Genomic DNA, 25,714 nt, shown 5'->3' on the forward strand with positions numbered 1-25,714 from the left:
ACGATGTCACATCTACCGCCTCGTGGAATCCGCTTTTACACGTCCAACCGAACAAATACAAATTACGTGGGAGTTCTCACGGAACGTTCGTGTTTTACGCCTCGACAGACGTGATTTTCCGGATTCGCGAAATGGGGAATGAAAGATGCGCTCACTGACGGAGGGATTACTTGTACTATTTTTATGCTAGACTTTTCAGTTTCTATCTAAGCATGGTTTAGTTTCAACATTTATTTGCAGTTTGGTTTCATTGCTCCAAGCGACTGACAACGTCCCAGTTTTACCTGTAAAAAAGATTACGTCTACTAATACAATGGGTAATAATGAAAAATCAGTTGCATTGACTTGTTAAGATATCAACGGTAAATAAAAAATTAATTTTATGCAATATCAATCATCATGTCAGGTTAATTATTGAATAATTTTAAGGAATAGTAAAATATATTATTGCAGTACTTGAGGGATTCGCAAAATCATCATTGGACTTTGTTAGAGCACATGTGGGTGTAAGAAGTAAAGGAAAGACGTCTCGTCTGTGGTACCATTACGGCTCGTGTCTTTTCGTCAAAGAAACACGTTGTGCGTCGACGCGCCAAGGAACACGGTTCGCGTACAACTCGGTGCATAAACAAAATTTACTCGACGCCACGCGGCTATACACGCACGTGCGTTTGTCATATTTCAAAGTCAGCCAACGAGATCTGCGTAGTCTCGCGGTCGTCTTAGTCGTCATCGCAGTCGTCGTCGTCGTCGTCGTCGTCGTCGTCGTCGTCGTCGTCGTAGTCATAGCAGCCAACAATTTTGTGCCATCCAGCCGTGCTTTGAAGCTTGAGCCAGCGTAAAAACCGAGTTGGAGGAGAGCAAGCACCCTTAATGCGACTTCTCGGAGCTTTATCCAGAAATATTTGCCAGCCGTAATATTTCGAGAGACATTAGAACTATTTCGTCGTCGTCGTTTATTTCGCAAACGAAAAATTACATTTTGTTCTCGTTTACTTTTTATAACGATAATCGTTGAACATTAAACAAATAAATACAAATTTCGTTTGGTAAGGTATGGGATGACTTGGTTGGCAGAATTACGAAAAAATATTATTTTTACTACCATCAAAAGAATTTGCACGCAATAGAAACCTAAGATAATGATAAATAAAATGATAATCCTGTTGCAATGAACATTCCATGAATATTCGTCGTATCTCGGATCGTTAGGAAATATTCGAAACATCGTTGGAAACTCAAAATTGAAGTGCGAAGGAAGGTAATCCAGGAACGAATATAGAGAGGGGTAGTAGTTCGTTGATTCTTGCGAAGTACTCGGAAATATCAAGCGGATCGGGTGTCACGATCGGTTCTCATGTCTGGATGGTTTCGTTCATACTCGAAGACGACATATCGGTCGAGAGGGTGGCTGGGGAAAAAGAGATAGATAGATAGATAGAGACCAAGACCCGAGAAAAGGAAAGATGAGAAGAGATGTCTTCTGGCGTCTAAGAAGAGACGGGCGTCGCGTTGAAAGCAGACGGCCGAGTGACGAGACGCCGAGAAGACTCGTGTTCGCGTGGGAAACGAGACGTCGTCTCCGATTACGAGTCGCTTCCACGAAATTCTCCGCGAACTCGTGCCAGAGTCTCTGACATATATCGCGCTTCTACCAATTTCGTGACACCGCGATACTCATCCTTCATTAACAACTATCTCTCACGAATACTCCATTTTCATTTCATATCATTTCTTTTTCTTTTTCTTTGTTTTTTTCTTTATAATATCAATGTGTCCCTGTGCAAACCTTTACACTGCATGTAAACTTAGGGTTCACGAACCTTGCATCGATTTCAGTTAGTCTTCGCATTATTCATTCTTCTCAGTTTGTCTTGTTATATCAAAGTTCAAACACACGTGCTTTTCTTGCATTGATGCAACTTTTTTCTGACCCCCCACCGAATTACATGCATTGCAATAACATGTATCATGAAACTTAGGAATCGATGCATGTATCGCAACATGTTTCAACGTGTATAGGAATCTTTACGAGATTCTGCCCTGCTTGACATAATAATAAGACAAACGAAAAGAATAGGATCTCAAGGATTTGAATAGTATTGTAACTATGTAAGGGATACAGAATATAGAATTTCTGCCAAAATCTTTGCCAATATCATGAGTATTTCCTATACGATAGTACTTAACAATAATGTTTAATGCGAATTTGTTAACGTGTCCACGAGCTGTCTATCTAGAGAAAGAATATCTTTTGTTAAAAATCTGGTTTAAGGAAAAAAAAGAAAAAAAAAATAATTGACATAGGTGCCAGCAGATTTTCGGCTGAGCGAGGATAAAATAAAGAAAGACAGGCATGAATTTGTCTCGTGAAACGTTGAGGATCGATGGAGCTTTATTGAAATCTCCGAACGGAAAAGATGTCTGACGTGCGTCAAACGTCAGAAATTATCAGTCAGACTGGTTGGAGGATAGGTCTTTTCACAAGCCGACGTCGAAAGGGCGAACACGAAGTGTATCATTAGAACTCCCACTTTAATAACGCGATTTTCGTAGGATCTTAAGGTAGAAGAAGAAGAAGAAGAAGAAGAAGGAGACGACGATTCAGCTCTTCGTTTCTCTCTCGTTGGGCATTGTCATTACGGACGATGGTCCCGTGATCATTTCGTTGGAAATAATTAGCGGTCCTGGAGTCTTGTCGTAAGGTAAAAGGCCCCGGGGGAGGTCCGAGGGAGCGTAACGATAATAGTAGGGTGTCTGGCCTGATAATTCCGTCGAGGGTCGAGCACAGGCCTCGAGCACAGGCCTCTCTTTCTTTCTCTTCATATATATATATATATATATATATATATATATATATATATATATATATATATATGTATGCACATATATAATATGCTATATCGATGAATAGAGTGTAAAAGTAACGTCATCGACGGGGTTGATCCATTCTCCTAGTTGAAATTGTTTTCGATCAAGTTTGCTAGCAAGAAACAAGCAAAGTCGTCTCTTTTTTTTCGGAGGACCGGCTACCCTAAGTTTGGTAACGAGTCGAGGCGCCGCTTAAGTAGAGGCTACGAAGCCGGCGGCTTTTTCGAAATAAAAATATCGAAATTAAGGCTGTCTCAACAATCTCCAGCCACGTCCCTTCTTCCTACTTTATTTTCTTTCTCTCTCTCATCTATTTTCTTCCGAGAATCTCGTTTTATTTTTCAATCGGATTTTACCTCCCACTTAATACCAAGGTAACTCGAGCCGATTTATCACGAGGACGAAAGCGCGAGCACGCCATTACCGATCCCCTACTTCAGTTCCTGCTTCACCCCCGTACTTCAGCCCCTCTCGTCGAAGGATCCTTTCCCGAATCGGAAATGCGAAATAGAGAGAGGAGCGTCGGAGCTTTCTCGATGCGTTTCGAGCTCTCGAGGAGTGATGTATCGTTCATCCTTTACCGAGTGGATTCGAAACGTATGCGGAACGCATTGATCGACGACCAAACGCCGCTACGGTAGAGCTTTGCATTTTTCAGAGCTTTGCATTTATCACCATCCCTTTCTATTTCCTTCTTCCTATCTTCCTTCTTTCCTTCCTTCCTTCCTCCCATCTCTTCCCCTTTTTCTTTCACTTTTTCTTTGTTCGACGGGTGAACGCGTTTCACGGCTAAGGGGATTGATCTTATGAATCAGCGAAGAGGAGACATCTCGCAGATGCGACGTTACTTCCAATTTTATATCTCTTTTTTCTCGCAAACGATTTCAACGAGTAAACCGGTCACGATAAACGCGTTTTTCTTTTATGTCTGTGTGTGTCGTTTGATAAAGTATAAAGCAGCATCGAAAAATACATAGGATCAAATTTTCTAGTGAAGTTGAAAAAATAAAATCAGAAACTGTCTACAGATGCGTGTTTTAACGTGTAATTTGACGAACTAAAAATCATATATACCGTTTCCATAATTGGTCATGCAGTACGCCAAAGGTAGAATAATGCACGAGAGGAAAAAGTATTGGAACGCGGAGTACGACGGAGACTAAGGTTTAAAAATACAAAAGAGCCGAGAGCATATAAAGAGAGCACGTCGACTTTTAAATTTGATTCCGGTGTATACAGACTGAATACGTAAGAGGATCTGCGTTCATACATACGAGACGCGAAAAAACAAAGCAAACTGCTAGTACGTGAAGTACTCGATATCGAGAATTTCGCATTTCAACGATGTGTTCTTTCTTTCCTTTGTTTTTTCTTTTTTTTTACTCTTAAGTTACATTTGAAAATATTCCTTTTACGCTCGGACGTTTACCTTCGTTAACGATTCAAACAACCCTACTTTAACTGGTAATTAACAAAATCTGCAAATGATTTCAAAGTTGTCGACGCTCGTTAACATAATCCTTTCGACAGTGTACCATTAATCAACCCCTTTTCGAAGAACCCTTGCGAGTTCGCGCCTACGAGAAACCCTAAACGTTTTTATCGAACCGTACATATATAGATAGATACATACATACATACGATCAAAGCATACTCGAATACGAGAATCAAAGTGAAACGATATATCAAAAATATTCGTTCAAAAGACTCGTTTACTATCGCGAACGCTAGTCAAAGATCAATATCGATATGGTTGTGTTTGTGTAAAAAATACTCGATTGAAAATTTTTTCGGATAAAATTTGTGGGATGGGAGGGGTAAACGCGAAAGGGTCGAACGAGTACTGAGATGAGATAGACGCATATATGTATATTACAAAAGGTAAGGATATATATAGGTTGGGGGAAAAAAATGCGGGGGAGAAATATGCGCGGCAATAACAACTGCGGGGGGATGGAGACGTAGGCAACTATAGGAAGCTGCTGGTGCAGCAGAGGCAACTCGGCAAGAGCCTCGTTGGCTCATGTTTAAATCAGCGATAACGAGAAGCTTCGGTGACATATGTCACTGTCGCTGTCAGCCAGCTACACAATCAATATAGTCACCCGCCCTGTCTGTCCGTCCGTCCGTCCCGTCCGTCCCGTCCGTCCCGTCCGTCCATCCATCCTCCTGGCAGCTTTGCTCGCTCGCTCGCTCATTCGCTCACTCGCTTCGCTTCGCTTCGTCTGCCGCTTTTCAACCTTCGCATGCATAGACCGTATTCCATCTGATAATGTATTCGGTACGTGACTTCGTATTCGACAAATACAAGAACCGGGTCCGGCATCGGCATCGGCATCGGCATCGGCATCGGCATCGGCACCGGCATCGGCATCGGACACTACCACCTACCCCTCTTTTTCCCCACCCCCTCTTTTCTCCTTTCGTATATATCCGTCCTCTTATTCGTTCGCTCTATCTTTCTACGCTTGCTACCCGAGCAACTTTGACAAGGGCCAAAGTATGTTTCGCCCGATGTAAAATCAAATCACGTAACGGTACTTCTTCCTTTTCTTTTTCAACTTCTTATTCTTTCTACTCTCCTGTACTTTCCACCAAACTGAAAAGCCACTTATATTGGTTCGCACGAAAATGTTTATACTATTTTCTTCTTCTCCATTTTTTTTCCTTCTATTCCCCTTTTCTCTTTTATTACTCATCTCTCTCTCTCTCTCTCCCTTTCACCGAAATCGTTTGATCCTTGACAAAATAATACAGATTCTTTCTTTCTTTCTTTTTTTCTTGGTTGATCTTTTTATAGGATTTAAAAATCTTATCTTTTTCTACTTGGACGTTTGCCCGACCAATTCGTATACAACTGGATTTAATATCCCTTTAGGTGCCTTCTTTTTTTTCCTTTCTTTTTTATTGAGGCTGTTTGGATATTCGAAAAGATAGACGGAGTAATAACCCTGTCGGATTATATTTATATTCTCTTACCTGTCTTATCTCAATAACTTGAAAGTTTATTACGAATATGCACGAGAGGAACCACTACTACTGAAGGGTGACAAAATAAATAAACCTTCAAAATAACGAATATATTTCTTAGTCCTTGCGTGATGCGATAGGTGCTTGATGAAAGTTGCTCTATCATCTCAAGATAAACGTTTCGATTAATCATTTTCTTTCGTATTAATCTACTCTTGCAATCAGGTACCTTTTATGGTTTCTTTCAATGTCACGATTTTAATTATCCTTTATTTCATTTCGCCATCATCGCTTATTCTATCCCAACTCAATCTAAAACGAAATAAGGTTTCTATGTTGATCCGTATCGATAATAAATTCTCTACGCGCGTCTCGGTTGTCTCCGTGTACCGTACGATAAGATCAAAAAGTGTTGTTGCCTTGCAAATCGTTTTGTTATCTCGTGTCACGTGAATTGTTGCTCAGAAATATCCATAGAAAAGTTGGATCGCACGTCTCGGTTAATTTTTTTCTAACAATTTCAATAACAAATTATTATAGTAAAGTTAAGAGAGATAAAAGTTTCTAATGCTTTTGCAAAAGCTTATTTTATTCTTATTTCGTTTTGTTAAACTCGTATGACCGCGCGTGGTCTTCTGGGTGATGACGATATGTATATAACGTGGATACCTCCTTGTCATTCCGTACGAAGTTGCCGTGCATAAGAAATAAGGGTGGAAAGAAGAGACCGTCTATGATTTATTGCCTGTCGCAAATTCTGTTTCTCCGGCGTGCACGCCAACTACGTTTGCGTTCATCCATCTTTTCTCTTTTACGGCTCACCGAACAGGCGGTCGGTCCCTTCATCCTCGTTCCCTCTCTCTCTCACTCTCTCACTCTCTCACTCTCTCACTCTCTCACTCTCTCTCTCTCTCTCTCTTTCTCTCTCTCTCTCTCTCACTTAGGTGCTACGTCATTTGCTGTCTTGCTCGTTCACCCTCTTTGTTCCGCGCCATCTCTCAAAGTGACTGACTGCCACCTTTATTATCCGCTTGTCAGCATTTTTACACTTTTATCCTGCGCTCTAGTATCTATTGTCCCGAAACGAATTTGAAGACGTCTGACTTCGTTGAATTATCGTTCGAGAAAAAAGAGGAGCGACAAAAGCCATACCCGAGGAGGAGCTTGCTCGAAAAGGAATTGCGGTTTAACACGAACTCAAAATTCCATGAATGACGATCATAAATAACAGATTTTCTCGATCGTAATTACGAGTCTTGTTGTAATTTTTGATGACCGATCGATTTACGTTTGTTTGAAAGAACTTTCTCTATACTCGCGTTCCGGAAATTACATTTTTTTTTGTTCATTGTTGATTTAGTGGTTTTATAACTTTAATTATTTATTTCTATTTATAAAAGAATTTATTTCTTTTCTCCTGACACTTTCTTTTTTTAAAGGACGATTTAGAAAAAATATTACCAACGTCCCATAGGTATTTAAAAAGAAAGGGTACACTTTCGCTTTTATTCTAAAAAATGTCATAAGTCAATGATGACCCCTTATAGCGTTACGAACTTACGTAACGCTACGAACTTACTAACCATTCTTATTGCATTCAACGTGTTAAAGCAATGGAATACATTCCTATGGATAATTTATGACCTGTACAATAATTTGTTCAAAAACTTTTATTCATTGTTTGAATCTTTTTTATACCTGCAATTGTCAATAAAAAATAGGAAAATCTATTAGATCCAAAATAATTATCTAAATAGCAGAAACACATTAAATTTCTAGAACCTTTCATTTGGCGTGTTCCTACTTCCTAACTTTTCTTCAGATCGCAGCATGACTCATTTTTTAATCCTCTATGACAATATCAAGAAACATTAATGGCCAGTCAAAATAAACCTTTCAAATGTTATTGACACTTTTTTCTTTAAAAAAAAATGAAAGTTTGCCTCCGTGTCAAATTGTTATTTACTACTTGACCACCTATTGCTCTGCACTTTCTAAGACTTGATGAATTCTTCACAATCTCTTTGTAATCAGCAACTTTATGATGGAAGGTTGGACAAAAGGTTACAGATGAAATTTTTAAATTCTTAAACTTTCTGATTACCCAGTCACAATAGGTCATTGTGAATTAATATTTATTTATTTTTCTAGGCTTCAAACTACCAGTTTGATGTATAAAAGTTAAAAGATGAAAAGGGTATCATATCCTTTTACAAATGACTTCTTGTTCGGTATAAATCCTTTTTAAGGTTTGATAAAAGACCATTGAAACGAATAGAAAAATATATTTAAGAAAAAAAATATTAATGACTATGAGATTTAAATATAACGTTTGACAAATCGGTTTTTTCTCCAAAATACGAATACAATAAAGATATGAAACATATTCGAATAGGCTGAAGGAAAAGAGAGGTATTAGCTCGTGCTCCTCGTTATTGCCACATTAACTTAGACAGATCGAAGAAAAGCAGTCCTATATGGGATCGTAACGATGTTTCGAATCGTTGCGAAAACATGCGGAGGTATAATTTATTTGGCAACATAGTTTACGCGCGAAACACGCACGTCAGTGGCACGTTTCAGGTCGATTCTTTTGTCGGCGGGCGGTAGCTGCCGACATTACGGAATCTTCGAACGGTTCTCTCTCTCTCTTTTTCTCTGTCTCTATCTATTTCTCTCTCTTTTGCTCGTTCATTCTCGAGAGCGCCTGCGGCGTAGATGAAAGGGAACCGTATTAGCCGTAAACTCATCCGTCAGTGTCAAAACGTCAAAGATCCGCCGTCGTGGCATTAGTGGCGCCGTAACTTCGTTCGACCTCTCTTCTTCTTTTTCTACTTCTTCTACTTCTTCTACTTCTTCTACTTCTTCCTCCTCCTGATCTCCTCATATCCCCTCTTCCATTTCCCACACCCATTACCGTTCACGACTTTGCCATAGTAAACGAGACTTTCAAGAGGAGTTTCCCGTTTTTCTCAAGCCAACGATTCCAAGATTCGGATATTACGTGATTCAGAGATTTCGGGTGTTTCTTCTCGTCTAGATATCGAACGGGGCATGAGAGAACTTTCTTTAAATTTTTATTCCGAGGGAAACGTATTCGAGAACGATCTGTTTCTATGCAACCCGGATGATTCTCTTTGAAATTGGTTTTTTAGGATATCAAACAACTAGAGCTGTGTGTTCTTACGTGATCGGATACTTGTTTAAAATAAATATAAATTTTTAGTATTATAATTGATTTAATAAGCAGTGCGTAAAAAGAAGAAAAAAAAAATTCGTTAAAGAATCGAAACGTAAAAGTCACGCAAGACTCGTCGGAAAGCTCGTTAAGGAAAATCGATGTGGCTGCCAAAGGAAGACGTACATATCCGATTCGTTTCGAACGTCTGCTCGTTGACAGTAGCAAGGATATATTATAATCGTTAATGACATCCCAAGATCGTTAAAGAATTCCGAGATAAAATATGGATGGCGTGGCTGCGTAGAAAACGGCTTTATACGTTTCTCGAATACCGTACGGTCGCGTTCCTCGAGCTAATTATTGTTTACCGGTTGTTACATACTTACGTACTATATATATATATATACGTATGTGATGCCGGGTACCAGGATGGCGTCATAATTCGTAGCAATTACCCACAGTAACGCAGCTTGTATTACCGATCGGTTTATCTTGGAGAAAAGGGTAAGCAGTCTCACCGTTCTTTTATCCAACGCAAAACTCACGAGAAAATTACATCCTATTACGATCGAGCACATAGCTAATATCGAATTTTATAATCGTTAAATTCTCGTCTATACCACCCTATCTGGCGAACACAGTAGATATAGGTACACTCGATGCGCTTTATAAAATGGAAGGGCCAAACGAAACGAGCTTTCGAGGAACATAAGTGGTGTAGTACGCAACGCATCGAGCAATCCGATCGGGTGTTCTCTTTTTCAGTCGTTTATCGATAGTCAAACGTGATCGAGCCGATGACATTTTTGGTTGAGCGTATTCTGTTTCGAGAGGATACGGAAAAAGAGAGCAAGGGAGCAAGAATTTCGTTCGTCCTTTCGTTAAATATATTATTTCAATGATAAATAAGACTAAATATATTCTAAATCTTTTAAGCTCGTTTGACTTAGAAAGATAATCTATTTGAAAAGGTAAAAAGATCGAAAATTGATAAAGTCGCTCGTTTGTCGTGATCGATCAAGAGAGCGGATAGAGAGAAACGGGTTGAGCGAAAAAAAAGTATATAAAAAGGAAAGAAATCGGAGTCCTTTGGGGGAGGGGAAAAATAAAAAAGAAAAAACGCGAACGTTAATCGATCTGGATGCAGCAACCATTCAGTCGGGATCGATCGTCCGTCTCTTCATAAAATTGATCGTAACCGATGCGAAAGGACGCGCAAGTTCTTTCGCGTCTCGTAGCAGAAGAGTAAGTCCGGAAGCCAAAGGGAAGATGTTCCTCTTTGCAAAACGAAAAATGAAAGAGGAGAGAGAAGCATCGAAGAATGGATAGTGTACAACTGGTGGTGGCGGTGGTGGTGGTGGTGCTGGTGCTGGTGCCGCCGCAAAGTCGAGGCGCGCAATGCCCGGGCGATAATTAAAACGCTTTTACAAAACCGTAGGCAAACAGCGCTTAAGTGGCTGTCATTCGTTAGCCTCGGAGCGGGTTGGTAGTCGGTAAGTCGCTGAGCGAGCGATCAATCACTCCGAGACCCTCCCCGCCGACCCATTACATTTCTATTTTGAAAGCTGCTTATTAAGCGGGGCCGGCCGGAGAGACAGACAGGTTTCACGGTATAAAATATCGGGTTGCCGTGGCGGCAGGGACGACGACTACGACGACTACGACGACTACGACGACTACAACGACTATAACGGCTACTACGACGACGATGACGACGACGACGACGACGACGACGACGACGACGACGACGACGATGAGGAGGACGGTTCCGTGTCGAGGCAGCGCCGTGCCGCATGGAGTTGGTGAGACAAGGACCGACCGAGAAAACGAGTAAGTGGGATCGAGACGAGCAGAGAAGGGTAGGGAGGGGCGAGAGGGGGAAGAAAAGAGTGAGAGAAGCGGAGGAAGGGGAACGGCTGTAAGAGCGGTGAAATATCAAAGCCGGGATGGGAGCTGTCATCGTCGGGCCAACATCATGGGTGGCGTGTTGAATTAGAATGCCTTCCCACACCCCACGCAGGGCTGAACCCCACCGCGTTATCCCCACCAGCTTTCCCACTCCGCGTTCCCTCCATTGCTGCGAGCGTCGACTGCGTTCCCCCTCTATCCCTAGCAAGACCTCACTTGGTCCAGGAGTGGGGGCACTCAGCGCATACATACACAGGTTATGCACCCTCTTTAACGGTGGTGGGGATAGAAGTGACCTTCCAAAGCGCCGCGAGACGGCGTTAGGAGCTTCGAGTGCTCCCTTCGACGAGGATTCGCTCGACGGCCTCAGCATTATTTTCCTGGATTTTCTACTGTGAACATCGCTCGCGTTTAAGTCTTATATTCGCGTCACAGAGAAAGAGAGAGATAGAGCTACTAAGCTAGGGAGAGACAGAGAGAAAGAGAGAGAGGATCGATCGACGGGCCACCGTATTCCGATTATACGGTGAGCGCACGTCCGCCGACCGATTAGGGAGAACAGTTTTATTCTGTTCAACTACTCTTCCTTACTTCCATCGTTTTTTTTTCTTGGGCCTTTTATTTACCCAAGTGTGATATTTGTGTGATTTAGTGCAGTGAATTTGTCTTTACGAAAAGTGCTTAACCCAAATGGTTGTGCTCGAGGAAGGCGGTATGCTGTCTACCGGACACAATCAGTACTTACAGCCGGATTATCTTTCTCCGCTTTCAACCACGGTTAGTAAGCTATCTTCGTCTGCTGTAAAATATACGGGTTTTTCAATTTGAACGAGAAGAATTATCCCCTGAACCCTAATTCTATTGGTTGTGATGAAAGCGAGCCGACGGATACTTCAAAACTTCGTCCGTTGTGAACTTCTCCTCTCCTGGATTCTTATAATGTTTTATGAAACCTATTGAAACTAGTTTCTTTGATACAATGATAAAGAATCGTTTTTCTAAATATCTACAAATTTTTTTAATTTATCGGTAGGAAAAATGAAATTTGATCAATTTTTAGATATGTTACCTTGCTTCTAGAAAATTTATTCGTTCTAATCTTTTATCTTTGCTAGTTCGTTTGATCAGAAATATTACAAATATAGTAGGAATAGTTTAAAAAATTATGAAGGTACTTTAATAACAAGTTAGAATGCATTTTTCAACGTAGTTTAAATAAAAAGTACGAAATAGTCTCGTATGCATTCGGATACTTGTCGAAAAAGCGGATAGTGATAGGCCGTTTCGTGTCCGTCGGCAAGCACTCTGTTCACTCTCAACTTCTATCTTCAATTCCTTAAGTTGATCGGAGAGATTTTGTTTGTCAAAAAAATCTCTGTTGTGGCAAAAGAATTTAAAAGGATAATAATTTCTTAAATTTTTATTATCATTTATATTAGTTTTAACCAAAATTTCCTTTTTGAACTTCGAACTTGGTTTTTGTTCAATATCGTTGCGTGCCTACTCATACCAAATCGTGTTTTAATTTATTTAAATTAATTTTTATTTAAACATTTGGTACGTTATACTACAACGATAAAATGATTACTATTGTATCGTCTCGGAGATGACGTACGAATGCAAAGTGTTGAATAAAATCATTTATCGAACCTCTCGTGAATAATTATGATTTTAGAATTCAATCGTATGTAAGAAAAAAAAAGAAAAACGTGTGTTTAATTTTATGTTGCAGTTGGATGCGAAGAAAAGTCCTTTGGCACTCTTGGCACAAACATGCAGTCAAATAGGCGCGGACTCGCCGACGAAACCCTTGGTTTCACCGTTGGAAAAAAAATACATCGAAAAGTAGCAACATCGGTGGTTCAAACGCAAAGTCTCCGCCTGCGGCTAAATTGGAACGAAGCACTCGAGGCAGTCCGTCGGACAATAAAACTTTAGCGTTCAAACCGTACGAGACGAACGTAGTCACAAGGAAGAGTACGTCGAGTCAAGACGAAGGGAGGCCTACGTCAAAGGCTAGCGTGCACAGCGTAGGTGGCCAAGAAAATGGATTAGAAAATATGAGCTCTAACAATAATAATAACAACAATAACAATACTGGTGGAAATCTGAACGAGAAGAAGTCAACATCGTCATCGTCGTCGGGTAGTCGAACTCCCGTCGGTAGAAAATCAGCCTCGCCGTCGAGTCAAGCGACGGTAGGTTCTTCGAGCAGCAGCAGCAGCAGTAGCAGCAGTAGCAGCAGTGTTCTTTCTGCATCCGATCGCAAAACACCTGGGGATCGTGAAAAAACCGACGCATCGCCACGAAATAACGGAACGAGTCCAATAATCAGATCAGGCATGGAAATACTTAGCGGCGGTCACGCGAAAGATCCGACCGGATTGGCTGCGTACAAAGCATCGTTACCTGGGTTCACTACTGGAAATCCACTTTGTTGTCCACCCGGACTCGCAGAGAATCCTGCATTCAGGCCACCGTTTGCTGGCGCATCACCGTTTTCTCATCACCACGCCGCGGCCGCGGCCGCTCTTCTGGGCTATCCAACAACCGCACCGTCGCCAGGCAACCCGTACCTTAGTTACGCTCGAGTGAAGACGCCAGCCGGCGGCGAAGCATTCGTTCCAGTTTGCAAGGATCCTTATTGCACCGGTTGTCAATACAGTGTTCACGGAGCCCAATTGATGATGGGCGCTGGTGCGGGTGCCGGCGGTGCCGCTGGCACTGCTGGTGGTGGTGGAGGTGGTGGTGGTAGTGCCGCGAGTGCCGCGAGTGTTGCCGGCGGAGCCGCATCCGTCTGTCCAGGTGGATGTTCCCAGTGCGATCATCAGAAATATGGCCTGGCAATGGCATTGTCATCGTTAGGTTCGATGCCACCACCCCCGCTCGCATATCCCTCGTCGCTAACCGGTGGTAGGCCGTACGTGTGCAACTGGATCGCTGGTGACTCCTTCTGTGGCAAACGATTTTCAACCTCCGAAGAGCTCCTACAACATCTCCGCAGTCACACGAATCTAGCGGCTGCAGCGGCGGCGGCGGCCGCGGCAGCTGGTGCACAGGAACCTACAAGTCTTTTAGCAAATCCTCATCCCCATCCGCTTCTCTCGCCCTCGGCGGCGGCCCTCCACCGTGCAAGCGGTGCCTCCTATCCCGCACCCTCTCTCAGTCCTCTCGGTGCGAGATATCACCCCTTACGGTAAACCACCCACTGCACCTTTACCTGCATCTCTCGCAGCTTCACCGTACAGCGCCTTTAATGCGCTTGGTCCTTATTATTCGCCTTACGCGATTTACGGACAACGGATCGGTGCCGCTGTTCATCCCTAAGCGGACATTTTTTCTTTTTCTCAATCTTACTCTCTACTCACTCTTTTTCTCCACTTTTCCCCTTTTTTCTTCCTCTTCCTTTCCTTTCCATTATTTGTACATAGCGAAACGTGTATGATACAGATCTATTTAAGCAATCCTTTTCCTTTCTTTCTAAATATATATGTATATAAATATATAAATATAAATCTATAAATATAAATATATAAATACATGAATATAAATATATATATAAATATATATATGTGTAAATTAAAAAAAAAATGATTAAAAAATCTCTATGAAATGTCATCATTGGCGGTTTTACATTATGCACATCACGAGATATCCACCATTTGTTATGCCCGGAAAGAGTACGTCAGAAAAGTGCGTTTTTCGAGCCGCTTTGACGTGATCTTTTGGATTTCTAAGTCCGTCGTAGCGAGAGGTGTGTTTTGTGTGCATGTAAGTGCGTTTAATTGTGCCCACTGTGAAGGATCTTCGAGTTAAATGTGGTTTACGACGGTGTTTCGAACATACAGATAAACTGTGATAATGTTGCGTTTTTTTTCGTAGTAGCGAAATAGAAAGAGTGAGAGGGAGAGAGAGAGAGAGTGAGAGAGAGAGAGAGAGAGAGAGAGCTAAGACATGAAACATCATCTTTTTGAGTTTTTCCCGACGTCTCTCTAAAAAGCGTTCAAAGGAACCCTTTGTGAAATTTGTCGGGCTTCGCAAAGAGATCGTCGCAAAGCATGTCGGAATGGGTCGTAATAACTGCATGAGAGCTATGAAAAGAGAGAGAGAGAGAGAGAGAGAGAGAGAGAAATAATTTAGGTATCTTTCAAACCTGTAAATATCTCTTGTAAAACATCGTTGAGTTTCCACAGCGCTTTAATAAAAAAGATATTCGTAGAATCAGAAGTTGCAGTGTGTCTCTTATGTGTGCGCGCCTCTATGTGTATACGAATGCACGTATCACTTACTTATTTACTTTTGTATGTGTGCGTGCATTTTGTCTACAAGGATACACCACCCCAAATTCTTTCTCCCTTCCTATGGAATTTCTATCACGGATCGACGCCGATCTTTCTCTTCTTTCCGTATGTATTATATCTTCATACTTCAAGTAAATACGTGTATCGTGGAGAGTTGCCATATACATAGATATACATATATATATATATATATATATATATATATATATATATATATATAAAAGAGGAACATGCTATCCTAGCATTTCTCCTTTTCTTATTATGGCGGCGCAGCTTCCAACTTGGAATTCAGTTTTCACGTCTTACCATAAATTGCGTGTCTGCTCGACGTTGCATCGTTAAAGCTTCTTCAAGTGTATATACAATGTGTGTACATACTAACGTATAGGTGTGTGTGTGTGTGTATAAGGTTAACCTTAAAATATCGTTGCGTCTATTAAAAAAGAAGAAGAAAGGAATATACTAAGATATAGTCTTTAAAAGGGATTACAAAGTTACGCGAGTCGAATAAAATGAACGTTAAGGATGCATCTATAGTATATATATATATATATCATATGAATCTTACTAGGCATTCGATACATCCGGACATCTAATTCTCGTTTCTATCCTTTGAAACCATCTCAGGTTTCCTTTATCATTCAGTCACATGTCATTTTATAAGTTTAGAATTTCCCGTAAGAATACCGAAGGTGTTGTGTGAAACTGTCTGCCCATGCTGAAAAAGGAAAAGGGGAGGATGGATAAAGTGAAAAAAAAGAGAGAGAGTGTAGGGGAGGAGGGGGAAGAGAAAGATAGTCTTCCAGTCTCTGGGTGTTTTTGGTAGCTATACGCACACACATACAAACGAATTTTCTCACTCGTTCATACATCCTGCTGCTGCTGCTGTTGCTGCTGCTACTGCTGCTGTTGGTTACACCCAAGAGAGTGAATTTATTTCTTTCATTACGAGACTAAAAAGCCAGTCGTATGTGTGTGTGTGTGTGTGTGTGAGAGAGAGAGAGAGAGAGAGAGAGAAAGAAAAATAGAGGGTTCTCGGATATCGGAGCTGCAAGGCAGCTCGCATAAATCTACGGCCTAGAGTCCGAACGGAGTGCAACTCTGTGAGAGTTGTTCGCGAAAACACAAGAGGAGAAAGAGGAAAATAGAGTGCTCGCGAAAACAAGGACGAGGAGGAGGAGGAGGAGAAAGAGGAGGAGGGAAAATAGAATGGTGGTTGTTAAATTCGAAGAGTACATACGCTCGTGCGTTAACTTAGTTCTTCTGTAACATTGTTCACGATAATTTAGTTACCTTATAGATAACTATATAGACCAGGTCAAACAAGTTTTGACTTAAATTAACTTGTCTATTTCTGTAAAAAAAAAAAGAAGAAGAAGAAAAAAGAAATAAAAGAAAAGAAAAGTCTTCTCGTTCTAATCGTAAATTTAAATATTTTCTATAATTTATTGTCCCGTAAAAAGTAATTTAGTATAAAAAAAAAATCCAATTCAAAAGTTTTTCTTTTTCTTGACTTGCAGCACCGATATAAAAACATATTTCAAGGACCGATCAAATTGGCAATCGACAACGTAAAGAATTAAGCCTCCTGTACGTTCGTATTACGGCGTTAGGAAGGATGACGTGATTAATTGCAAGGAAGGTTATTTGTTCTCGTCGTACCTTTTCTCTCTTTTTCTTTAAATCCCTTTCTGCCTTCTTCCTCCACCTCCTCCCGGTCATTCTGGCGTACTTTTTCTTTTTGATTCTGCGCCAGATCGCAGTGAGATCGAGCGTTTGTTCGATTTTCCTTCGAGTATCATCATCGCGCACGCGTGTCCTGGTTTTTGTTTGTGCGACCGAATCCAAGTATTCCAAGGGAATAAAGCGAGAGAAGAAGAAGAAGTGAAGAAGAAGAGGAGGAGAAGAAAAAGAGAATGACGGCTGAGGTGTTCCAGCTCACCGATCGTGGAAGAGTTGAAAGAGAGAGAGAGAAAGAGAGAGAGAGAGAGAGAGAGAGAGAGAGAGAGAGAGAGAGAGAAAGGACGATTTCTTTTCGTTTTCACGCTGACAGCTCGGACAAAGTAGCAGAAGTTAACGCGTTCGTTCGGTAGCCACACTGTGTTCGAATGTGTCACGACAGCTGTACTTCTCACGTTGGACGATCGAACGTATACTCATTTTTTCACCCTTTTGCGGCCTGACTGGGCTCCCCGCTGCTTATACATCCTCGTTGTCCGACTTTCTTCGATACTATACCACCCACATACCGATGTTCTTTTATTTATTTTTCAAATGCTTTCAAATATTTATTACTTTTTCTCCGATCATATTTTTCAACAAATAAAATATACAACTTTGAGAGAATAGTTTTCATTTCGTATTTCTTGCTAAATGATCATTGAGTTTTATTTATTTAGAAAATGATTCCAACATATTTCTCTCACAATTTTATGATATAATGTATCTGGTTTTTCTCTTTATTATACGCGAGATAATATGACGAAAGATAAACGATTATTTAACCAAGATTATTCGATAGCATGATGAATAATAATTGTTTGGTTCTCTCTCTCTCTCTCTTTCGAAATTTTTTTTGTAGAAAAATTTAACAATTTACTATTATCTACAATAACAAGATATATCAAAAATTTGTTAACTTAAAAAATGCAAGTATATTACTCAAGAAATAGACCAGTTATCGAATCACATTAGAAGGGATCCAGTAACCATAACGCGTCGTCGTACTTTTATAGAAGATCTCTTTGTCGAGTTATAGGACGGTATCGCTATTAGTGCATCCCCCGAACCGACGTCTATCAAGCAGCCATCCTGTTCCACGGTCTTACGAGTCAGCGCGGACAATTTAGCACATCAATAACATGCCGCGGATAAAGGCAGCCCATACATCGTGGCTGACGTATCGTTTGTAATAAAACACAAAGGGGCGCTCAGCCCGCCAGCGGCATCTGTGTACCGTTCGCGTTCCGCGTCTATTCGTTACCTTGTCCGTCCATCCGTCCATCCCCGTCCTTTCCGTCCATCCCGTTCGTTCCGTTCATCCGTCCGTTCGTTCGTTCGTTCTTTCGTTCTTTCGTTCGTTCTTGCCGTTATTAACAGGCCGTATATCGTGAATGTTTTCTACCTACCGTCTCTCAGCGAATCATACATCACCCTTGAATGCGCGACGGCCAAAGACCGACTATAATTCATCTATAAGCTACGTCCGATCCCTCGACACTGGAAATTGCGAAAGACAAAATCGATTGGCTTCACGAATGACGTGTGCTTGCTTCTCTTCTTCTACTTTTTCTTTTTCTTTTTCTTTTTTTTTTCATTCTACTTTTTCTCACTCTCATTCTTTCACTAGTAACATTATCTTTTTTATTTTTTGGCTCCAGGTATTTTTAATTTGTTTTCCATTTTATACAGAGTCCATTAACTTTAAGTTTTTCTTTCAACGATATAGTTGATTTTTCTTTAGTAAAAGTCCTACGAATATCCTAAAGTTTGCTTTTATGAAAGATAATTCAACTCTTAAGTAATAGAGCGTTTTTTAATTATTTTATTCGAGTATCTTTCATAGAAAAATAAGTGTTCACTGGACGTCTTGCCGATTATTTTTCTCTTGATATTGTAATTAAAAAAAACTAGTATAAGATAAGAATTCTTGGATAATTGCTAGGACAAGTTCTCTAATTGAATCATCGGTACATTGACCGGTTTAAACGAAAGTGGAAATAGTTGCTTATAAACATGCGTTTATGGATACATACTTGCAATATATATATATACGTATGTATCAACATATTGAAGTAACATCGAAGAAAACAGCTGAAGAAACATTACTGACCTTCCCGCAGGTGCAACGTACATGCGTAATTAATTTCTCGCTCGAGGTATTTGCGGCAACTTTAAAAGGACAGAGATATAATACTTCAACGATATCGATCTTACTTTTGCGGATTTTATGATTCATTGAAATAAATGTTCTCGAAGCTAGTACATTTCAAGTTAAACGATTGTTCATTCGTTAAAAAAAAATATGATTATCGAATAAACAATCGTATTCCTAGTACTCGTAAAACGTTAAATATAATACGAAAAGTAATATAGAAATGATCTAATGTTTCATTTACAAAATTACTAACTGGAAGAAGATGACGCTTGTTCTTGGAAAGAGTGAACAATTTAAAAAAACAAAAAAACAAATAAAAAATACCGACTATCTCATCAATTTGTTTGTTAGATAAACACGAATAACCTAACATCTCTAAGTTGATATCGAACGGTACGCACGCTCATCACACGTTCTCGTATCAGACGAATCGTTTTCTCTTCTAAATCTTCTTCGAAGATATATAACACGAGAAGAAAACACTAACACACGTGCACACACACACACACAAATGCGTGTGTGTTACGCTCTTTATTTTAATCTCGTTGTTCACGCTACAAGAAGACGTTAATCCGTATAAGAGAGCAAGACGTCGAAATCGGAGCGATATTTTACATGCATCCGTGCGAAACGGAGCTATTCTTCGAGCGATTTCCAGAGTAGAGGGATAGAGACAGGGATAGATAGATAGATAAATAGATAGATAGATAGATGGATAGAGAAAGAGAGGAGGTTTGCATTTTGGAATCTGGCCATACGCATTGGACGAAGTCAACGTCCGAGAAGAAGATGCTGCGACGACGATGCTTTGGGGGAGGAAAGAAAATCAACGACGTTCGAGAAAGACAGAAAGATAGATAGATAGAAAGATAGATAGATGGATAGATAGATAAATGGGTATATATATATATATATAGAAAGAGAAAGAGAGAGAGAGAGAGAGAGAGGGAGAGAGAGACGAGGTGAGGTCGAATAACAGGGTGCGCTCCGATCAACATTAATCACTATCCGTAGCGAGTAGATAGCCGTCGAATGCTCGCTTTCTAAAGCAAGGTGAAGGGGTGGCTGATAGATGGAGGTGATGAATGGCTCCGTGACGCGAGACGATCCATCATCTCGGGGTCGACATCACGGGAGCTGCCTACGGCGAGAGCTAGCAAGAGAGATTTCGCGCGAGAGGTCACCTCGGCTAATTCATCATCCGGTCCGTCGCGTTTCCCTCCTCCTCCTCCTACTCCTCATCCTTCTCCTCATTCTCCACCTATTCCTTCCTTCTCTTCTTCATCCACCTCCTTTTCTTGTCCAAGCGTCGTGTGCCTCCTTTTATCCCACCCCATTTATAATAATCCTCTTTCTCTTTCTTCTTCTTCTTCTTCTTCTTCCTCTTCTTCTTTCCAACTTCCAGGCACCGTGCTGCTCGGTTTAACAGTTCACGTCATAACGATCCTCCCTTCTATCGAAAATTTTCTTCTTTCCACTTATTTTCAGATGATATCAATTTTCAAAGTGGTCACATAGTCTAGTCATCGATGATGTTTACGCACGCTCCATTATTTTTCTACGATACGTCATAATCTATGATTTGAAAATCAATGTGTTTAGTTGGATCTCATTCTCTAGATTATTTCGTTGTAGTTTTAATTAAATAATATTATCAGAGAGGGACTGTCTATCCGACATCTACGTAATTGTTGGATAAACAGGAAAAAAGGATACTCGCGGAGACACGAAAAGTTGATGTAGAGGAGCGCGAATAGAAGGGTTCGGAATAGAAGGGAACTTTGTTAGAATTTACAAGAAGTAGTCAGAAGCTGAACGTAATTCATCGTAATTAAGTTTCCTCAATAATTACGATGACAGGGTGCGATAAAATGTAATAAGAAAGTTTGAGATTACGGATTTGAGATTCGACGTCAGACGGATGGTCAATTAACGCGGGTTTTTATTTGCACGTCCGACGCTTATCGCTGTGAGGATTAATCCCGTGCCTGCAGGATATGCACACTTCTTTCTTTCTCTCTCTCTTTCCCTCTTCCTCTCTTTCTTTTTTCATTGGGGAAAGAAGAAACACATTCTCCAGGCAATGTCGGAAGAAATACGCGCGAGCGTCGTTCGTAAATCGCGAAACCGCGATATCTTAGAATGCGCATAATTTATACCATCCGTAGAAGGTATACCAATGCATCTCTCTCTCTCTCTCTCTCTTTCTTTCTTACTCGCACAGAAGGCTCCATGTAAGACGAGAGGAAGAAAGTATCTATCTGCAAAGTCAAGTGGAATCTTCAATACGTCCAAGAAAATCCAGCGATCGTTCGTATCCACGTGAGTTTATTGCCGAGTAGTAAGACATTCGACGTTAGTCGTCGTCGACGACTTGGTTACTAGTTTGCTGAGCGGGATGACTATAAGACCTTTCCTCTCTTCCTCTTTTTCTGTTTCTTTTTTTTTATTTCAAAGTCTTGTTTGGAATTTTTCTTTCAACCTATTATATACTATCGTAACGTTAATTCGAACAATTGTAATTTATTTATACTTCTATTTTCAAATTCTGTTATATTTGTCTCTCTGTCAACATTTTCTGACACGAGTTTTATCGCGATAAAGTATATCTATATTATACAAATAAATAATGAAGAGATATCAGATATATATTAGGATTATCTAAATTTGATATAACTGTAAATAAATTGGATTGTGGTAAGCTGTTATCGTTCGATAAGATTTTTCGTTCTCTTTTTAGTGTATTCATGCTTCCGCATCTTTTCTACCGTGTGGTGTCTCTCGCAAAGAGAATTCCATTACTTGGAAGGGAGGAACGGTGAAAGGGAGTTCACAAAATCGTAGGTATGCGTAGCTAACATATACATACGATGGGGAATAACTAATTGTAGGGTCAGAGATGTCAGGAATTTACATAATACGACAAGGAGCGTTGAGTCAGAGATGGTTTCCTTCCAGAGAAACGAAGCAAATGCGATGCGCCGCGCCGGAAAGGGCTGATAACGTTTACGCGTGGCTCATATAGACCAAGAAGAAGAAGAAGGAGAGAAGAAGAAGAAGAAGGGAGACCTCTTTAATGAGCACAAAACGCGTAGGGGAATAATTCCTTTTTTATGGTACCCCATTACGATAAACTTTACTTTGTATATTCTTATCATTCCTTTTTCTTTTCATCTTATTTTCTTATCTTTTCTCTCTTTTTCTCACTCTCTCTCTTTCTTTTTGCAAATATAGCAATAAATAATTGAAAGATTCTTGAATAAATTTATCGTCCAGTAAATTATATAATGCGAATAAAAGTTTGAATCATCGATTTCAAATATTTCGTTATTAAGTTAGCCACCATATTATGCAGAGAAAGGTAATAAAACAAAAAAGTATTTTATATAAATCACATCACGATAAAATGACACGAAATATTGTGAATGTAAAACTTTTATATATATATAAAAGGAAAAAGGTAAGAAAGTTCTCGAGACGGGTTAATACTTTATATACTTTATCGTTCCACTCAATTATGTTACGTTCGATTAAGTACTTTGGTATATATTTATTTAAAATAAAAAAAAAATAAATAAAAACTCAGATATAATTCGTACGTATTAACAGGCATATTCGATTTTATAGATATCGTGTGTAGCCAATGACTAAAGTTTTTTTTATTTTTAAACGAGAGAGAGGTAATTTGAAAATATTTATGTTCTCGCGAGATTGCAATTGTAGAAAGAAAGAAAGAAGGAGGATTGGTTGCATTCGTGATAATTTCCTGCCACCGAAGAATCTCCTTTGGCCAAACGTGGTGGTAGAGTGGTGGTGAGTAAGGACGACGTAAACATTCGGTCTAGAGAGAGAGAAAGAGAGAGAGAGAGAGAGAGAGAGAGAAAGAGAGAAGTTCGAATGTGCTCTTTGAAGTATCTCGAAGGCGTAACGTTCTCGAACGAACGCGTTTGGCTTAATCGCATCTTGCGGTGCCGACTCCGGCGACCAAGCTCTACCAATGCTCTCTCGTAATTACGTTAAATTATTGAATCGAGCATGAAGGAGCGAGTTATCTCTCAATCTAGCCGACTACAAAGACGCCGACCGAGTAATTGTGATTGGTGTAACGGAGTCGACTTGTAACAGGGAGAGAGAGACAGAGAGAACCCTTTTAACCGTCCTTGTGTCCAACGTGTTCGTTAACGATACTACTTCGCACGTGAGTATATAACCAAGAAAGTTCAACACGAGCTTACATTTCGAGTTTTCATTTTTTCAATCGTATTTATATTACTTTAATGAGGGAGACGATTTATTATTTTACCATAATACTCCTTTTAAATAAGATAAGTTTAGAGGTTCTTTTATTACGAGTTGAATCTATTTTATTGGAGTATTATAAAATATATATATATATATATATATTTTTGTTCATATTAATAATAATCAGATTTTAAATATATATGTAGGTATATTAATGAAAATGTAATAATAATAAGTTTCCGGTGATAATGGGATTTACAGTTAGTTTCCGTTATCGACCCTTACCACTCGGCAATGGGTACTTCAAATACTAATTTGTAATTTAAGCTCCAATAGACTTGAAGTCACATCTTGGATTCCAAGTTTCCCTCAAGCCAATCATAAAATATATAGTTTCTCATTATGCATAGATCAAATTGTAAGTTGAATTATATTTTTAAGTTCTCAAATTTGGTCAAAATATGATAATCGAAAAAATGCAAAATATTATTCTTAATTAAATTTATTTCTATGGTATATTTTACGTCTAAAATAAAAAATAAAATGGATATAACTGGTGAGATATAAGATACACATAATATAACGCGCAAAAGTAATGATTAATCGATTTTTATCAGTATCAAAAGTGTGAAGAAAGATGATAAGATGAAAGTGGAAAAAAGAAGTTAGGTAAAAAAGGGTAAAACAAACATATTGTTTTGTTCATTCGTGTCTCCTATTACGCGATGCTTTACAGTTCGCTTATATTTTATCTGGAAGTTCGTCGATTAATATCTCGTCGATATAAAACGCAACAATAGCACAGTAAACGAGTTTTCCAACGAGATCCATAGATCGACTCAGTCCGCGCCGCGCGCCCTATGACTTTCTCGCGTTACGAGAGAGAGATCGATGAGATAGATCTACCAACACGAGTGGTAGATAAATATGATTTTTCTTTCTCTATTTTGCCATTTTCATTCGTTTCGAAATCTCTACACCACCACCACCACCGCAGGACGTGATTTACTTCTTTGTAGTTTATTACATGCTCGATATCTACGTTGACCGTTTGCGATCCAACCGCGAACGTTACGTCAACGAATCGCTTCAGGGCATATAGAGTAGTCATATATTTTTAACGCACGTCGATGAAAATATTTTCTCCATACCCTCTCAACTCGGACACACACTCACGAACACACGCACACATACGATTTCTCATACTAGAAATCATTTCGTACCAATTTATTTTATTCGAACAATTTTCTATTAGAAAGAGACAGTCCAATTAAAATTGTACGAAAAAAAAAGAGAAAAAAAGAGAAAACAAACAGTCATGTTCATTCAAAACTTTATCAATTCCATAATCTTTCAGATAGACGATAAACGTGTTAAACGACGAGCAAACGAAACTATCTACTAAAGGTAAAAGACTTTGAAGTACTTTATTCGATGAGGTAGGTTTTTGTCCGTATCGGATGAGCTTAGGTGTCATAAGTTTGAGGTGAAATGATAGCGACAAAAGTGGCATAACGAGACGACACTCGTGAAATACAGAGAGAAAAGAGGGAGAGGGAGGTGTAGGGGGTTTAGAAGTAGAGACGAAGGAAGAGGAAAAAGGGAAGAAGAGGAGGAAGAGGAAGTCGCAGACATAGTGTGGATAGGACATTGATGAGGAAACTTAGGTTGGTTATAGCCTTGGCCGGTGATAAGGAGCCAAGAAGTTCTTAAGTAAGTGGTGTGGTATAGCGTAGCTGTCGAGGGGTTAAACCAAGGGGCTATCTCTTGCAACGTTATCCTCACAGTCTGTATATATGCGACAATATAGAAGGGTAGATGTAGCTCGAGGTGGTGGTGTCGTTCTATCCTATCACCTTTCTACTTCTTATCTTAATGTTTCGCAATCTGAATGCACCAAAATCACAATCTAAGGATCAATTTTATCCAACTAAATTCTATATCCTTTTTAATATCCTTACGATGTCGTCGCGATATTATCAAAAACCATATCGTTTCAATTCCTATCGTTTATCTTAAATTAAAACATTTTTTTAATGAATTATTACATAAATTTTTATAATTATTATTCAAGTAATATCTTTATAATATATGTATATAAATGTTAATGAGTGTTGACGTATAGATTATATCCAAGGAACAGTTTATTTTCATTTACGGAAATGAGTATGTATAGTTCATTTTTGACCAGTCATCCTATGCACTATTTGCTTAAAACATATACATCATTTAGTGAAAACAAAAAGATATAAGAAGTGATATTAGCTAATCATAAATAGCGAATAATTTAAGCGTCGAAAAATATATTCAAAGATAACAATGTTATTATTCGAACCTTGGAAATATAATCTATTTGATAACACA

At 39.6% G+C, this 25,714-nt stretch overlaps 1 protein-coding gene and 2 long non-coding RNA genes across 4 annotated transcripts in view; 2 read left to right on the forward strand and 1 right to left on the reverse strand.

The window, feature by feature from the left end:
- Window positions 1-22,631, forward strand: part of LOC149031042 (uncharacterized) — a 64,780-nt gene extending 42,149 nt beyond the window's left edge. Inside the window, exons 2-3 of the long non-coding RNA XR_016178070.1 lie at window positions 21,849-21,952; window positions 22,067-22,631. This is a non-coding gene — a long non-coding RNA (uncharacterized LOC149031042). The remainder of the gene's footprint in view (window positions 1-21,848; window positions 21,953-22,066) is intronic.
- LOC107071281 (uncharacterized) overlaps window positions 1-25,714 on the reverse strand; it is a 119,471-nt gene that overhangs the window by 8,705 nt on the left and 85,052 nt on the right. The window lies entirely within an intron of this gene.
- Window positions 10,894-15,157, forward strand: noc (zinc finger protein no ocelli). The gene is given in 4 exon segments (XM_015330153.2): window positions 10,894-11,707; window positions 12,663-12,761; window positions 12,763-14,118; window positions 14,120-15,157. Coding segments are annotated over 4 exon segments (1,680 nt in total). The 5' UTR covers window positions 10,894-11,620; the 3' UTR covers window positions 14,258-15,157.

This window comes from Polistes dominula, unplaced genomic scaffold, assembly GCF_049000335.1.
Source record: "Polistes dominula isolate Pdom_NZ unplaced genomic scaffold, Pdom_raw_medaka contig_12, whole genome shotgun sequence".
NCBI classification, from domain to species: Eukaryota; Metazoa; Arthropoda; class Insecta; order Hymenoptera; family Vespidae; genus Polistes; species Polistes dominula.